Source organism: Netta rufina (genome assembly GCF_964035555.1).
Source record: "Netta rufina genome assembly, chromosome: 7".
In the NCBI taxonomy this organism is placed as follows: Eukaryota; Metazoa; Chordata; class Aves; order Anseriformes; family Anatidae; genus Netta; species Netta rufina.
Genome location: NC_140130.1, coordinates 24,181,473 through 24,199,457, shown reverse-complemented (window position 1 = coordinate 24,199,457; position 17,985 = coordinate 24,181,473). Strand labels below are relative to the sequence as shown.

At 49.8% G+C, this 17,985-nt stretch overlaps 1 protein-coding gene across 3 annotated transcripts in view; it reads left to right on the top strand.

Annotated features, from left to right (window-relative positions):
- The first annotated feature begins 14,481 nt into the window (after positions 1-14,481).
- Positions 14,482-17,985, top strand: part of SLF2 (SMC5-SMC6 complex localization factor 2) — a 29,169-nt gene continuing 25,665 nt past the window's right edge. For all 3 annotated transcript variants that reach the window (XR_014618609.1, XM_084290077.1, XM_084290076.1), the window contains exon 1: positions 14,482-14,656. Coding sequence is in view for 2 of the 3 variants with exons in the window: in XM_084290077.1 (XP_084146203.1) it covers positions 14,544-14,656 (113 nt within the window). In the remaining variant the exon portion in view is untranslated. The remainder of the gene's footprint in view (positions 14,657-17,985) is intronic.

The window sequence follows — 17,985 nt, the reverse complement described above, 5'->3', positions numbered from 1 at the left end:
ATGGCTCGGGGGAGGCTCAGCCTCTGCCTTTGGGGACGAGAAATCCCCCTGGGACTCGGGTGCCTCCTGGCAATGCCCAGCCACCTCCTGCTCCTGCTGACACAGCTCCTCTGCGAGCAGTGGCGGTGCTGGGGCTGATATCCACGTCACCCACACCTGTGACGAGCGGTGTCCGTCCTCAGCCTGCGGATCCCTGCGCTTTTAACCCCGCAGCATCCCCTCAGCACCTCTCCAGGACGTGTAAAGCACCACAGCCGGGCAGGTGCCCAGGCGGGGCGAGCACACGGGCCTGGCGGGGTGGCTTTTCCACCCGGTCACGTTGCCCGGCGTCCTGTTCCTGTCCTGTCCCCCTCTGGCCGCCCCGTGCCCGAGCATTGTTCTGCTCAGAACTGACGTCAGGTCCCCCGGGGCTCCCCTCCGCCCGCGGGTTGGAAAGGAGAGGCTGGGGGCATGAGGGGCATGCCCTGCTGCTGCCCGCGGAGCCACACAGGTGTTTAGCTAATATCTGCCTGGTGTTTTCATCTTCTGGGGGCTGTCGGGTGTTTTTGGGGGTAGGAAGTGCCCGGAAGGCTGTGGGGCTGAGATTACCGAGCTGGCTTATCTGCGCCCTGAGCGCGTGATGAGCACTCGCGCTGCAGCCCACGGGTTTATCATGCGGTGCCCGAAGCGGCCAGCAGCAATGATTTGGGGACCCGATGTGGTCTCAGAGCCTCGGCTCTGCGTGGTCTCAGCCCCACGCCTCCTTCACAGCGGGGATAAGGCTGGACGGGAACTTTGTGAACCTCGATTTCTCCCATTTCCCGAGCGAAGGCAGCCTGCAGCAGGTTGAGGCGGGCGTTGTGCAGGGGGACAAGACCCAAGATCTGCTCCCTCCTCCTTAGGCTGGCCAAGACCCCTGGTGGGATGGCAGCTCAGCCCCAAAGCAGACACCAGAGAATCCCACGGAGGGGAAAACACATCTTCCATCCTGCCCTTTGGGGTGAGGGATGCAGTGAGCCGGGGGCAGTTTGGACTCAGCAGGTGCCTGATTTGCAGCCTGCTGCTCACAGCCCACTGCCTGGTGAGCTGATTTTGCCCCGTGACAGATTTCCCTATCCTTTGGGACCTTTTTCCCCTCGGCCACATGGATAAAAGCTGAGTGATGTTTCCTGAATGCCCAGGAGTGGGGAGAAACGGAGACAAACAGGGGACACAGAGGGGACTTTGGAGCCATGGAGCCGTCCCCGCATGCCTGCAGCACCGGAGGAAGCAGGGCAGGGCGGGGGGAAGGGAGTTTCTCGGGTTGTTTTTCCCCTCAAGGTTCCTGTTTCCCCTCCAGCCCCGCTCCACACATACCGGCAGCCCTCCCCGTGCCCCTTGCAGCGGGGAGGAAAAGGAAAAAAAAAAGGAACAATCGGGTATGAACTGGGGGAAAACCGCAGGGCTGAGTCACTCCTCAGAGAGCTCCGTGTCCAGGCAGGGTCCCCCCGAGCCCTCCCCGGGGACGGTCACGCTCAGCATCATCTGCCAGCATCCCTGGCGGGTGTCCATCGCACGGCAGGAAGGTTTCCTGGTGGCCAAAGAAGCAGAAGCGAGAGCGAAGGCGTGCGGAGAGCTGGGGGAAGGCGCTGCTTGGAGAGAAAACGGCACCGACAGGGGACCCTGGGAACCCCAAGGGGATGCGTCCCAAAAGGAGCCTCCCGGCCCAGGGGTGGCTTTGGGTTAATGACAGGACTTGGGGAGACAGCCTGCGAGGTGGGCTCGCCCCCAGAAATGTCTTGGGGTGATCTTGGTGAACCCCCACCTCCAGCCCCTTGCTGCGGCCCCAAAAAAGCCCAGCTGGTGCTGGGAGGGATTGCGCCATCGTGCTGCTGCTTCCCCACGCTCTGCGCCCAGGGCTGGTGTTTCCCCGAAATGTAAACCCCCTGATGGTCAAAGCCATGCTCCTGCCAGCCTCGTGTGCGTGGCCGGAGCAGGATGGGGCCTGGGACAGGTCCAGATGTGGGACTCGCCCCATGCAGCAGCTCCAAGCTCCTGCACCCCCCTCTAGCGGCAAATCCTAGAGGGTTTTGCCTCTGGGACATGGGGCACAAGGGGATCCCTCACCCCAATCACCCCCACGTTGGGCTCCCTGCCCCCAGTTGGGTTTGGGACCACGTTACACGTGCCAGGAGGCTTCTGCCAAGTGTAGGGTGGGCAGCGGGCGTTCCTACACTGGGGAGCACAGCAACGCACCCACACCCTGCCACCCGAAGCGGGGCTGGCAGGGGGCTCGTCGCCCTCTGTACCCCTGTCAGCATCGTGCAGGTGCTGCGAGGTGCAGGGCTGCAAATCCCCAGGCCGGGAATCGGCGCGGCGTCGCTCCCGGAAATCCAGCCGGGGTCCACCCACTGTTTGGAGAGGAAAGCGAGCTGAATCACCCGCGTGGGGAAGGAAAACGCTGCGAGCGTGGGCCTCCAGAGCTCCCCGGGCAGGTCTGCTGCAGGAGGGGGCACGGGGGGAGCAGCCCATGGGGTGGCCAAGCCCGTCCCAGCCGGCAGCAGCGCTCTGGGGCAGCCCCACGGGCTGTTTGTGGGGCAGACATCCCAGCCGGTGGCACTTGGAAATAAATGGTTTTCTCTGGAAAAGGTGGTTCTGGGTCTGGGTTTGGTGTAGCAAGGGCTGGGCTGCTGCGGCTGCACAAGCACAGGGGTGCAAAGCCCTTGGGATGAGCTGTGGTCTGCTGGGGTCTTCTGATGTCCCTCAGCCCCGTGGGATGTCTCAGGTACCCCGTGGGGCAACAAACAGCGAGTGAGGAGAGATTTATGTGTTAAAGAGAGCTGTGCAACCCTCCAGCCACATCAGACTCTCATTTCAGAAGTCTCCTTACAGCAGGACCTGTGTGCCGTGTCCCCAGCTGCAGCAGGGACGGGCTCAGACAGCATCCAAAGGGCATCAGGGATGGGGTCTGGGCTCCTTAGGATCTGGCAGTGATGGGAAGGGCACATTGCAGGCACCCGCTGCCAGCTGATAAAGGACACTGCAGGCAGCCCCCCTGCACCACCCTGCTGCTTCCCTCCCCGTGCCGTGCCCTGGGCCCTTCAGAAACCTTCAGAAACCCTCCAGGAGCAGCAGGATAGGACAGAAGGGAGGACACGGGGGCCGTGGAGCAGTGGTGGCTCTGTGGGGACACGAGAAGCGTGGCTGGGAGCAGGCACTAGAGGGCTGCATGCTCCTGCTGTTGCTGTCAGACTCCAGCCACGCAGCTGGGGATGCTGATGGGTCTGCCAGGGGCTGGGTTACCTGGAGAGAGCTGAGAACCTTGCAGAATTAGCATTTACCCTCTGTGTGACCAATATATATATATTTTTCTTATCACTTTAATTACGTTTTTCCCAAGCTCTGCTGCTGCCTGAGCAAATTTGCACAGCAGAAAGAAGCAAATTGGGGCTGTGCTGGGGCTGTGCCCTGTTCCCTGAGCCCTCGGGAGCTGCACTGGCACAGCACTTGCCCCAGGAAGGCTGCCTCCTGCTGAGAAATGGGCATCCCTTTCACTGTAGGACCAGCCGTGATTCTCCTTCCACCCCTCACGGGGCTTTTAAGCCTGAGCACGCTGAGACACATCTCCAGATCCCACCTACGAGCCCCTATTAGCAAGCTTGAGCTTGATTCATCCCGAGCGTGTTTTCGGGGCAGCCCAGTGCCCCACCAGGCGCTGTCCCTGGCCGTGGAAGTTTGGCATTTCCATTTTCCTTCCCGTACCTCGAGGTGTGTGAGGTGTTTGCTTTCAGCAGGTTTACTCTGAGTCATCTCCCTGCCCTGCCCTGCTGACAGCAGGGGATGGAAACGCTCCCCTCGGAGCCTGCCCCTGCCCTCAGCGCTGGGACAAGCACCTGGTGTGCACTGGGTGTGGGGAAAACTGCGTGAACTCGTTAGGATAAGAGAGCCTGTGCAGATATTGCTTGGCGTGCTGATAAAGCAAAGGCAAGGGAAGGAAAAGGCAGCTTGGGAGGCTGTGCTCCCGCAGCAGGAGGGGCCCTTCAGCTTTACTGCTCCGTCAGCACCGGCTTGAGGAGGAGTTCAAAAGGAACCCGAAATCTGATTTGCTTTATATCATATCAGGCGGGATAATCATATTTATTTCCCTCGGAAAACCGAAGCTTTCAATTTCAGCCCAGATTAAGAAGTTGTCCTCTGATCTACATTGCAGGAGACTGTAATTGGGAACAGGAGGTCAGGAGCTTCCCAGGCTGCTTCTTGTACGCCGAACCCTCAGGATTAGCATCACAGAGTCTTGTTGCATGGAAATAAATCCTAAGAGCTGCTACCGTTGCAAAGACACTCTGGAGCTGAATTGCTTTCTCTTAGCAGTGTTAAACTCCCCTCCCTTTTCTGGCGAGGAAACCCGATCAATACCTGGTTGTGTTGGGTCACTGCAGGCAAATTTGGGACAAGAAAGATGAAAACCAAGTTGTGCCTTTTGAAAGCTTCCTCTTTGGGATCCCTGCTCCTGCCTTTGAGCACATCTACAAATGGCTGTTGGCCTGCACCAGCAAGGCGAGGATCTTCCTGTGGTAAAAGGATTTTGCTAGGGCACTTTGCGAGACCGTGGTGGTCCCAAAGGGTGAACGTTGATGGCAGGGTGTCACTGAGCAGGAAAGGAAAGGCAAAGTTATTCCTTTTCTGCCCAAAATGACCTGGTATTGCTGGGCGTGATGGTCTAAGTGGGACCCCCAGAAGTGGGAAGTGCTGAGGGGCCCTCATCTGGTCCGTGGGTTGTGTCAGGCCGCAGAAAAACTGCAGAAAGCTGCTGCAGTGCAGGATAACAGCGTGTAGGGCCGCCGTGTGGGGCTGGCAGCCAGCTGTCCGAGCTCTGTGCTGTGCAGCGTGCACGCAGATGCAAAATAAACCCCTATTTCTCGTCCTGGAGTTCACTTCCACAGGCAGAGACCCTTGGATTGCACGGGCTGACCTCCCAGCTCTCACAGGCCGTGCATTTTCTTCATGTTTCTCTTGAAATTAACCATGATTTATGCTCGAGAACATATTTTCAACAAGACAGATCTGAAGACATCAGGAAATGAGAAACATTTTTCCAGATAGTTTGTTTTATCAGTTAACCACTGGCACTGCTTTTTTCCCCTTGTTTTTGTTTTTTTTTTTTTTTTTTTTTTGTTTTGTTTTGTTTTGTTTTGTTTTGTTTTATTTTGTTTTGTTTCTTATTTGTCTGGCTGAAATCCTAAACATTAGTTCCTGTTATGGATATCAGGAGGAATTAAAATGCCCTCTGGTACAGTACAAGTTTTCTTTTCAGAATGTGGGGTACGGTAATTAATTATTTCAGATTTATTTTTTTTTCTCCCGAAAAAGTTGGGATTTGGTGCTTTTGCTGCTGGGAAAAAAAGCCATTCCTGCAGATTTCAGCCGTTTTCCAGCAGCATTTTTTGCCTTCCCTCTCCAGCACATGTTCCTGCAGCCCTGTAGCGCGGCAGGTCAGGGACCTGACCCTGTTGAAACGCCTTCCCTTTGTTTTTGCAGCCTCTGGGTTACTTCCAGCTTGCAGTCTGCTTGCTGTAGGGCTGTGTGGTTTGGTGCAGATCCTAGCACAGCTAGGGCTGGGTGGGATGTCACAGCAGTGCCACCTGTGCCATCACGCTGCCACCAAAGCCTCAGGCCAAGAGAAAAGCAAAAGGCCACTGCTTGCCCAGTGCCTAGCACAGCCAGCCTTGCTTACAGTGCTAACTGGCACAGAATGTTACTGAAACTGAAGCAATCGAGCTTTGAGTGTCTGAGAGTGAGCAGTACCTTGAGTGGCAAGAAAATGGCTTTGTTTCCTTGCCTCTGAAGGGCCACAGCTGCTCACCGAGGACAGAAGTACGGGCAGAAGTGCCAGCACGCACTGCGAGTGTGCGCCCTGTTCTCTCCTGGGGCTGGCTGCAGGGAGAGGGAGCACAGACAGATAAATATTGCTGCTGGCACCAGCCCACCTGAAGGGGAGGTGAACTTAGAGAGACTCAGCCGAATTAAAGCACGCGCAAGCCGGAGCTATTGGCAGGGAAATGCAGGGAGATCTTTGGTTCTGCATGCACCCTCGCTTCAGTTCAAGCAACCTGGGTTAGCAAAGTGTCAGCAGCGAGCTGTGTGAGCCCACTTCGATGGAATTGGGTGAGGGTGCAGCTGGTGCTGGGCCAGGAGAGGCGAGGCAGCAGCAGAGGGCAGTGACCTGTCTGCTAGGGCTGCGCTGGAAGGGGTGCGGGTGGCACCATGGAGCTGATTGCAGCCTTATCTTTATGAGCTACTCCTCGCTGTGAGAAGGAATTAAAGGGAAGTCGTTTGGCCCAGCTGAGCCAAGTGTGAGAATAATATGAAAGAACCATTTCTTACCCTTTGAGGGCCATTTAATGGGGCTGAATGCCATGCGTTGTATGACTCAATCCCAATATTTTCTGTTTTAACACGGGAAATGCTTTCCAGGTGAGTTCATGCAGTGTCATTCCTCACATAATAAAAAAACTTATTCAAACCTGTTATGTGAAAATAAAACTTGAGTAAAATCCTCTATGACTTAATTCTCTTGTTACAGAAGAGCTACGTTAATAATTAAACAAGATAATTGTAAACCGGGGCTATCACCCGATGCCTCGCTGAGTTCCAAACAGTTTCATGACCGAAGACGCTCCGATAACCAAACTCAACTAGGCTGCTGGGAATACCAACCTTGTACCTAGAGACAGAGCTTCTAAGGATTAAAATGTCAACGCAGGGTTATAGAGGGTCACACACGCCCTTCCCAAGGTTTATTTTGTGTTACAGCAGCTCGCCTCAGCTCAGGGTTTGCTGTGTGGATCAGAACAGGCTGTTTGTGTAATAGCAGAGACAACAGCTCGTCAAGTGGCAGATAAGCTACCAAGGAAAAGCAGCTGTGGGTGCCCCAGGAGAGCTGTCTGGTGCTGCTGTGAAGCTGGAAAGAGGCAGGTTTTGCTGGAAATAGGAGGCTGTAGTGGAGGGGGCCTGCTCGGATATGAAAACACAAAATAGAGCATGGGGGAGACCCCAGTTATCTCTCTGAACCTAGCTGGGAATACTGGAAGTGGGAATTTTTTAGTAAAAAAGCAAGTGAGAATCATCCAAGAGGTGTTTTACCTGCCTGAGGCAGTGCACCTGAAGGTCCTTGTGGGGAAGTGACTTGAGGCATGGGCACTGACAGCTCTCCCAAGCACAGGTCGGAGGGCTGGGAGGCACGCTTGCAGCCAGCTGTAGTGCTGTGCTGCATTTAGCTGCCTGATTGCCAAGAGGTCTTCATATGTACACACATTGGTCTTCATATTTACACGTAACTTCCATTGAATGAGACTCCAGCTAGCACGTGTACCTCAAACCACTTTCAAAGTTCAGAAATCAACACAATGTAACCCTACAGAAAACAACTTTGCAAGGTGTATCTGCCTTTTTGAGATGTGTCTGTGTACCTTCACGGGCAGCCTGCAAGACTGAAACAAATTTCGAAGCAATTTTTGCCTGAACTGCACCAGTTCCTGGCCACCTGTACCCATGCTGTGCCCGCTTGTACTCAGGTAAACTATTACAGGCTTGTTACCAGAAGGAAAGGATTTATTAGTACAAGTTTTACAGGAGCCTGTCCGATGTCCAAGGGCATTCAATGTTTTCACTATGAGCTTATAGAATGAAATGAGGGGCGTGCTTACTGCATTTGCAGGGAATGTTTGTGAAATTGTTGTGAGCTTGAGAGGGACGATAAGCACTGGAGCACATACTTAGCATTACAAGTTATCTTGACAAATAGGAGAAACAGTCTTGGGAAAAACTGCAATCCTTCGTACAGCTCCTTCTGGTAAGTTAAAGCCATCAGCTGCGTGACGGTGAGAAGGAGATCGATCTCTCACCACCAGCTCTGCAAGAAATGGTCTGCAGGTTGCAGTAAACCACAGCTGTGGTGAGGGAGAAAAGTCCTAGATGTACGAGCAGGAATTTATCCTCTGGGTATGCTTCTGCTCCATGCGGTGCCAGTCGTGCCACAGGGGGAATGCTGCTTTTTTGTGCTTTTTTCTTCAGGAAAGCTGGGAACCCCTTGGAGGGAGTTCAGAGGAGTGCTCGGTAGTAATACCAGACTTTTCTTAGGTAGAAAGTGTTCCAGGCAACCCTGTGTGCTGCCCAGTTTTGTGCATTTCTGGCAGGGATTTGGCTTTAGATCCGAGGAAAGCCCGTGACTCATCACAGCTTTCTGTGATACGGGCCAGCAGAGAGGGGAAACTTGGAGTGCTGGACTGGGGGAGTGCAGGGAGACATAACACAAGGAAGGTGAGTGTGTTGCACTTGCTGCCCTGTGCCTGTAAGAAATTCGTATAACAATATAATCTTAATCTTTAGGAAGGGTATGATGGGATGTTGGCTGTCAAATCCTTGCTGCTGCTGCTTTTGGGTTCCTCTTGATCAGCCTAAGCCTGGCTTTTGATCAGATTTGAACCAGTTTTTGGACAGGTCTAATATTTCCTGCAGTGATTTTTTTTTTTTTAATCCTACTAAGAATCTTGCTGCTTTCTCCATCAGTCTCAGACAAGCTTGCCCATTTTTTTTGTCTCACTTTCAGTATCCTCGGGGCCTCAGCTGTCTGTCCCCCCGGGACAGCAAGAAGAGCACAGGCACATACAGGATGACACAACCTTGTTACTGTCCTGCTGTTATCAGAGCAAAGCTCTATCGATGATTTGTTCATGCTGTGGCCTTATCAGAGCACAGGCTTCACGCTGTAAACACCTCCCCTATCGAGGTTTCACCTTGTTTCAGTTATGTTCTTGGCTGCTCTTCTAGCCCTTGCTCCATTAATGGCTTCTGCTGGTATTCCCCTGCATAACACCTCCAGCGTTTTTTGCTCTGCATTGCTATCTGAACACCAGCCTTCCTGGAACAGGCAGATGGATGAGGTGTGTCGTGATCCATAGCTTTTTGTAGGTGTGAGGGGACTCAGGGCCTCTGTGGGAGGAAGCAGCCCCTTCACAGACTGTTCCACAAACCTTGTTGACACGTTGGTATCAGTGACAAAGCTGAGAGTCTCCAGATTAATACAAAAGCAAGCCGTAAGTACAAGCAGAATTTTGGCTTTGCCTGCTTACTGAATCATCCTACCAGAACAAGCATGTTTATTTTCTGAAAGCCAGCTGGTATTCCAGGTGTATTTCTGTATATCAGCCTGCCGTTTCTCAATTCAGACATGGGGAGCTCATGAAAATAGCGGTGAGGCGGACTGAGGGGTTTTACTGCCTGGTTGCACATATTGTTTCTGAAATATACTCAAGTGTCATTCATTTTAACTGGACATCAAATGCCCTGTATCAACTTACTTCTGATGGAGGCTGTAATTCTTATTCTCCTTTCCCAGCAAGCACTTTCTAATTATTATTTTTTTTTCAGGGGATGAGCAGCATCAACTTCTTTAGATCTCTCATGGCAAAAGACAAATAACACTAGAAGCTGATGCAGGGCTCTTCCTCAACCTTTACAAAACACTTCTAAAAGGTTAGGGGCAGCATAATGTGTGAGTCGAAGAAAGGAATGAGACCTGGCAACTCTGATTAACAAACTGAATCATCTGACTAATTTCTCTTTCATGTTATGCTGAAAGCACTGTGGAAAAAAACCACTAAGCTGCTGAAGGAGACCCCCCTTCTCCTTGACTGCTAGCAGTGCATTGCCACTCATCACTATTTCTGGCATCGTTTGAACTTTGTGTCAAGAATGATTAATTTTTTCACAGAAAACATCAGCAGCAGGTAGGATGTTTACCAAGAACATAGCACGGCTTTTCTTTGAGAACCTCCGTGGAAAGGTATCTGCAAGGACAGGAACTGTCTTTGGCAAATGTTAACATGATAGATGTCTGCTGAAGAAGCTGCGGGTGAAATTGCTTTCCATTTTTACTTTAATTTGCTTAAGCTGTGAACCAGGCTATTTCTAGTGCTCATGACAAGGGAATTTAGTGTAGGTAGTTATACGGCTCTGGCCTATGAAGTGTGAGTCCTGACACTGATAACTGTCCTGGCACAGGACACTGGTAATTAGAAGTTAGGGTATTGGAGAAGCAAAATAGGTGAAACTTTAACTTTTCCCTGGGTGAAATAGGCTGTAAAAGACGAGTCAATACTTAACAATGTGAAGATAGTTTAATCAGTGGGGAATTTTCCTATTATTGCAGCTGAAACTGTGGTACCATAAATGTTCTCTCCAGATGTTCGCTATAATTAAAATGCAGTCTTCTGGCCAGAGAGCTCCGTGTCAGGGTAAGCGTCTGTTTGGTAAAGCAGGTGTAAGCTGCTTCCTGGAATTAGATTCTGAGATTTAGTGGGAAGGGGAGAGGTCCTCCAGAAAGATGGAAAAAAAGGAAACTGGGAATGCCAGTCTGAACACGAGGCGAATCTTCTAAACACTTCCTGCCTCTCTATCCATTCCTCGCCATATACACATTCAAATCTGTCACCTCTTTTTTGTTACTTCCCAGTTTTCCTCATGTGTGCCACGTGATATATAAATGGCTGCTGAGATGGAGCTGAACATTGACACAGAAGCCACTGGTAATTTGGTACGACCCACTATATCTGAGAGAACCCCTGTGGTCAGCTTTCCTCTGGATAAAAATGAGTGACTGCATGTGTGAACCATTAAAAAAAATATAATTTACTGTCTGAGTAGTTACCTATTATTAATTTATTATAGCAGCTTAATAAAAGGTATGCTAACAGGTATTGATCGATCTGCTTCCCCATAGGCTTGATTGTAAATTGCCTTTTCCCTGATACACAGCACTTAAACTCTAAGGGGGAAGGCTTCTGAAGATGCCTGCCTTTGCCATTACCCATCACTCTGTGTAATTGCTCAGGGAAGTCTTTTGCAGCCTCACTGCTCGTGTTCTTTGCTGCTGCCTGCCTCTGTTCTGGTACGTAATGTTCTAGGAGAATTTCATGGTCCTCTGCTGCTTCAGGAAAACTTCTCACTCTGATTCCCTTGAGGTAGCACACAGTGATTATAAATGAGTTACCCTTTGCTGTGCCTTTGGTGAGGTCAGGTGTGCTAAAGCAAGGTAGGAATGAACAGACACATTAATGGGACAGAAGGTCCCTGGAATGTCAGACAGCATGATCAGGATAAATGTCACCTGTTCCCGCAGAGCTTTGAAACAGTAATGTTGTAAAGGAGGTGCAGACTCAAGGCCCAAGAAGGCCATCCACGTGCAATGACACAAATCCTGGCACAAACTGCTCGAAGAGGAAGTTGGAGTTAATGGTTGAACACGTTATAGCCTCTTGTGAACCTGACACAGGAAGAACCTGCAATTGTTGGGAGGGCTGGTGGTTGTGTTGTCCAATAAAAGTTGTCCAATAAAAGGTTTGGGTTTGTTACCTGCTGTGCAATAAGCCAGCCCATGCACTACATCAAGATATTGTTTATTTCAGATCCGCTCAAGTCTGGGTACCAGGTGGTTTCCCACTAAGCTGGCACGCCTAAAGATTTTCAACACCCAACTTTATACAATCTCTTAGCAGCACATTTGCATGTTAGCACAACCTCCTAACTTCTAATTGGTTATATTTTAACATCCTGCTGACATGACAAGATTGCTTTGTGCATCCTCGGAGGGGATGGGTCTCTTGTTGGGCTGGGATCTCTCAACCTAGGGGCATGATTTTTAATATTATAATGAGGATAGTTTGTGGATAGTTCATATTATAACACTCATCATTGGTTTTCAGCCAATTTTTTGGAACAATTTAATTATTAACAAACTCAAGGGCATGTGTGTTGCATTTTCCTTACAAAATGGTCTTCTTGATGAAATAGTTTCTTAGTTATTCATCCTTCAAGGCCTGGGTCATTTGTGCCCTTGCCTTGAAGTACATATTTTACATCTTTTCACATGAAGCCAAGTTAACAAAACAAAATTAACCAGCTACTGGCATCTGCTGGAGTGCACATCTGAAGGAGGTCTCTCCTGCCCCTCCAGCAGGTGTTTCATCACAGAAAGCCGCAGTGGATCTGCAAGGAGAAAGGAAAAATGTTCTTTTTCTACAAAATAACTATGAGGCATAAACTATCTCTGTGGCTTCTGAAATCAAAACGCAGGCTGAAACTCTTCAGGAAATGGAGAATTTTTACAGGATGGTTTCAGCTACTTCAGAAAGTAGCTGAACTTCAGAAATATTTGGTGTTCCTTGTGTTAAAGTACTATAAGTTTGCAGTGATTGATGACTTTCTAGAAGGTTTGACACAGGAGAAATATACTGATATATTTAAATGAACATTAAACAATTATTAAGTTCAGCTATGCTTTCTGGAGTCTAAATGTAATTATTGTTCACGGACTAGAAATGCTGCTTTGATTATATCCTCTTTTTTATCTCTTAGACAAAAGCAGATGTGCCCTTTTGGGTTCAGGGCTTTTAACTCTATTTAGAGAGTCTGCATCAAAATATTATAATAAAGATCACATGGGTGAGTGATACGTTTCAGATGTTGATGGCCCGGGGCCAGCTCACAGATGATCGTGGTTGTGTAGCCACTCCATGGGCAACCCATTTCCCTGCTGGGGACGCAGCGTTCTGCAATACTTCCTGGTTTTGCTTAAGAAAAGGCATGAGTCATGCTGGAAGGCAATTAAAAAATAGATGAAACGAAACTGATAGCAAAGGCTGACTTACGCAATGCTCTGGTTCCAAATCTGCTTGTAAAAGTTGGCCAACTTTTTCAGATTTGTAGCTTTTCAAAGTTTCTGCTGGTCTATGTTTGTGGGTATTCAAACTGCGTTATGGGAAGAACTAATAGAAATGAGCATCAGTAGAAGGAATGGACAGGAGGCAAATGAATTTCCAACTTATTTGGAGCAAGGCTATGAGGTAAGTTTCTAACTTTTGCTTAGTTTGGCAAAGGGAACTGGAAGTGGTGAGGTGCTCACAAGCTGTCAGGGAAGGTAAATTTAAAAAGTAGTTTATTATGATTACTTTCTTGTACCTATACTTCTGTGCATAAGAAGTGCTGTTGCCTATTTATTTGAAGTTAAGGCCTGCTGAAGGGCATGTATTATCTTAAACAGTGTGTATGTGTGTGCAAGTTTCCCACTGGGGGGATGTCGAACTGAAACCACTACAGCTGTTGCACCTTTATTCTTATTTCCCCTACTGTCCTCAGTGCCATCATATCCTGTCTTCCGCAGTTACTGCATTTCAGGTAGTTGCCCTAAACAAGTTAATATAAGCGATGTTATTATTTAATGCTGTTCCTTGTGTCTTTGTTGTGGGTGGCTGATGAGAAACAGCTTCACCTTGACATCACTAGTGCTGGAAGCGGTCTTTCTGTAGAAGCTGTTGAAACAGTGTCTCTGTTTCTTGTAAACTCATAAATACATTCCACGTCTGACTTTTTGGTTGTCTTTTGTGACTGTCTCCAGGTCATTAACAAATTGCAAGGTTAAAGTATTAAACTGAAAGCTAAAGAAAACGTTTAATTTGTGCTTCCTCACTGTGACATGAAAAATATTTCTGGAATTCTTTGTCGGTAGCACTGGGCATGAAATTTTGCTTTGGCACTTCATTAGACAGTAATTCAAATATGTACAGTAGTATTTTCAAGAAACTATGTGACTGCAAACCCAATTGTTCTCCATTTGTTGTTAGAGCGTGTGCAGGGCAGGCAAAGCAAGGAGGCAGCAGCGTTCATTATGCAATGGCAGGAAGCTTTTGTTTTACTCTTCTGAGGTTAGGTTGAAGACGTGATGGATGAGATGACTGAAAGCTCTTGGAAAACGGAGGGGCAGTGAGTGATGGGGTGGGATGAAAGGAGCTGGAGCACTCAGCGCGCAGCAGACACTCAGGCACTTGAGATGCTCCCGCAGCTGTTTCCTATTTCCACTTGTTTTGACTTGGGCACCCCGTTTTGCTGCTGTGCCTTGTGTTTTGCAGACCTTCCTGAAGGGTGCAGAGACATTTCCCTTCAAGTGGAGCTAGCCAGAGGCTGTGGTCACCTCCACTGTGGGACAAAGCGCTACAAATCCCGACCACTTTCACCTAAAACTGCCCCAAACCAGCCTTCAGGGCACCGGGACAGGCACAGCCCTGTTTATTACCCGTTATTTCTGCAGAGCAAGGGCGGGAGCTAGGGGGTATCTGTGTGGTGCTTGCTTTAACCGTTACAGCTACTGCTGTGGGCACGTTTTGGAACTACAGCTAATTTTCACAGACTAATTACAAGGCTCATTTAATGGCTGCGTGCGGAGCTGAACGTGGGCTGCCCCTCACAGCCGCCCCCCCCTCCTCCCCTCCTGGCCCTGAGGCGGGAACGCCTCGCGCCGCGTGCTGCGCGCCCTCCAATGAGCGAGCGTGGAGCCGCACATAGTCCCGCCCCGGAGGCGAAGAACCAATGAGAGCCGCGATCCCTTCACACACTCAGCCAATCAGCGACCGAGTTTACACCCTCTCCGTGAGGGCCGCCTGAGGCGCGGGGCCTGTGAGGGCGGCGGCGGCGGCGGCGGCGGCCCCGGGGCTGCGCTGGGCCGGGCCGGGCCGGGCCGGGCCCCCCCCGCCATGACCCGGCCGCTGGGCCTGGCGCCGCCATCACCGAGCCCGCCCGCCGCCAACAGGGCCCGGCGCCATTTTAGGCTGGCGGCGGCGGGCAGGGAGGCGGCCCGGGACTGCAGGTAGGGCTGGGGGTGAGGGGGGGCAGCAGCGAGGCCTGGTGGGGCCGCAGGGGGAGGGGAGGGGCTGAGGGGGGGCTGCTGAGGGGCTGGGGGCTGAGGGCTGAGGGCTGGGGGCTGAGGGTTGAGGCAGGGGGCTGAGGCAGGGGGTGTTGGGGGCAGGCTGTGGGTGTCAGGGCGCTGGGACAGCCCCCCCAGGGCAGTGGGTGTGGTGTTGTGCTCAGGGAGTGTTTGGGTGATGCTCAGGGTGTGGGTTTTGGGTGGTTCTTGTGGACTCCTTCCAAATTTTGGGGTGTTGTGTGAGGCGGTTTTGCTGTGAGGGGGAGCGAGCGCTTGAGCAGGTTGCTCCCTGGGGTCTCCCTCTTTTGGGGACGTCAGGCGTGGGTGGGGTGTTGGGCTCGGTGACCTCCTTTGCTCCCTCCCAGCCTCAGCCATGCTGCAGGCAGGTGGCCTGACACTGTGAGCAAAGATATCTTGTTGTGTTCTCACTGGCATCTTCAGCTCATTGTTCAAAATACACGCGTGCTCCCACATGTACCTGTTCCTGTACCCATCCTACTTCTCACTGTGCGTTGACAAGCCTGGCTGTAGGCTTCAGAGGTTTGGCTGTAAAGAAAGAACTTCGGTTGTCACTGGTACAGTTCCCCTGCCCATTCTGCTTGTGAAATGTCCCTTTGGAGAGGTACCATTAATGGCAACGGAGCTTGAGAATGCTACAGAATTCCAGAGAACGCGGTGGTGAGCAGGGAGAGTTCTGAGACATGATGAACCTGCCCATCTACTAGAAATCCTCATTCTGTCATAGACCTGGTAAGGTTTTTCCACAGGCTGCTGAATTAAATAAGTTTTGCTCCTTTCCTATAAGGCAAGTCATAATTTTCTTATGTCATTAGCAGCACTTTATTGTGTTTCTACTGAGCCTCTTTTTTTGGTAGCCGTGACCTCTGGAGGAAGTAAAAGTTCTGTTGTTGTCTGTGCTGGTATTTGCCTGTGAAAGTGAAATTACTGCATGAGTTGTGGTTTTGCTGCTCATGAATATTTCAAAATGGTTTTGCTCTGAAGAAAAAAAAAAAATTGCAGTCTGTTATATTTCAGTTGTCCTAACAAAGAAAGTAACTAAAAGAAAAATTGGGAGGTTTTGTGTGTAACTCTCCTGTTCGTTTTTCTTTCATTCTGTCACCTCTAGTACTTCTCAAGATGCTTCATTAAAAAAAATTACTAGACCTCCTATTAAAACGATAGCGGAAATCCTCCCGTTATGGTCCTGCTCTTGTAGGAAGTCACGTGCTCTTTTCACGTTTTATAGATGTGAAAAGCAGGTTGGAAGGCCCGATGCTTTCTCATGATTCTCCCTGTGCAGCAGCACGTGCTCGCTTGCCCTCCCAGCCCTGTGGTGTTTTAAGTTCCCAGTGCGCTTCCTTGTCTGCGGTGCCGCAGAGGGGCACTTGAGGAAATTATTGTTCCGGTTTAGCTGGGCAGTTCCCATCCCTTGTGCTTTGAAAACGCCGAATGACAAATGCAAAGTAGAAAATGTTGAGAGCTGAACGCTTAAAAAAGGGTGGTCTAAGACAGATCACTCTACTCCAGTCAAACTTTTAACACCTCCCTCCTTTCGTCTATTCAACCTTGCCTCTGTTTTCAGCGATGTTATACAAAGCTCAGTGTAACTGGTATAAATACGGTCATTGTTACGAAGTTCCTCTGTTTTCAGTGAGGGAAAGCTGAAAGGACGCAGCTGAGATAGGGACTGCGGCAGGGTAAAGGAGGGAGAGGGTACAGGAGGGCTTGGGCTTGGTTTTGGGTTGTTTTCTGATGCGGGGAAGGAATCTGGGCTGTATCTGAAGGTTTCCTTTGAACAAGTGAGCAGCAGGTTCTTCTGGCTCCAACTTCAGAAACAGTTACCGAGTCTGTGGAAGCACAGAAGTGTAGGGATGCCTGGAAACGTGAGTCTGGAATAAATGTTTTCATCCTCTGTAGTCGCTGTTACACGGGCAGCAGGATGGCTTTGAGTGTTTAGGAAGGCACAGCAAGCTTATAAAACATAGAAGAACATCCTAAACAGACAGGTATTTTGCATGTTTTCTTGTACCAGTGCCTCTTGTTTGGAATTCAGGGAAACTTCCAAAGCAGACATACGTGTAGCCTTAAATCGTGACTGAGTTTCCATGCTATATGGAAGAAGGAAGAGATAGCAAGTTTGTAGTTTTTGCGTGCAGGCCAGTATTCTAATACTCAAACTGCATGTTACTCAGATAAGCTGGTCACATTTAGAAGTGAACATTCTCTCATGGGAAATGCCTGCTTGCTTTCAAGTCCCACATATTTTTGCAAGGAAAAAATACCTCTGATACAAAGCTGTTACTTACCTTGTTGTGCATATGTGAAAATAAGACGGCTGTAGATGGTTGTTTCTGTTGGAAGCCAGAGGATGCCCTTAATGCGTGCTGGATGCGAGGAATTTGCAGCCCAGCCTGGCACCAGATGGGTGACAAAAGCACCAAGCATGGTGCGTTTTGGACAAGAAAGTAAGTTATGGAGCTCGTTGAATTTAACAACTTGCAGATAGGACTGTGCAGTTCTTGATTGCAATTAATAATGCATTGACGGGGTTTGCTGTTGAGCAGGCCGTCCGTCTAATGCTCTAACATCCTCTCCTCAGTCATCTGTAGCTTTATGCTGCTTGTAAAGTTGCTTTTCATGCCAGAGGCTGTCTCAGGCTGAAATTTGAGTACAATTTTTATGAAAATCCTGTAGCTTTATGCTGCTTTTTAGAATTTTTGTGTGCAATGGAGTGAGAGCTTGATCTTAAATGGGTGATTTTGCCGTGTAACCTGTGCCATGTTATTTCATGGAAACTACTTCTGCTTGATCCTCGTAAGGCTGTTGAGGAAAAAGTCTCTCAGTTGATAATCCTGCTTTCTGTAGGCTTACTAGAAATCAGTAGCGTAGGTGGTTACAGACAGTTTACACTACACATGCGTGTTGTCTGGTACATAAAAGGTTGTGGTTGTGTTAAGGGGTCTGAGACTGGATTCAGAAGCTATGGAGAGCTGATCCGCTAGGTTGCGGGTGCTGAAAGAGGAGAATCCTGTTCTGTCCACCTTCCTGCTCACCTTTCATTGTGTTGGCTCTGGCCTCTTCCTGAACAAATTTAATGCCTTGATCTGACAGAAAGTGATGTTTCTAGGGGATACCAAGTTGAATAGCTCTTAGTTTAAGCTGGTGGGTAGGTGAGACTTACAGGGTTGGTGAAAGAAGTGGTGTCTGAGAGGGCGCTGGCAAGTTGGCTTTGGTAGCCGAGCAGAATAAAGGCTTGAAGGCAATGATTGTGG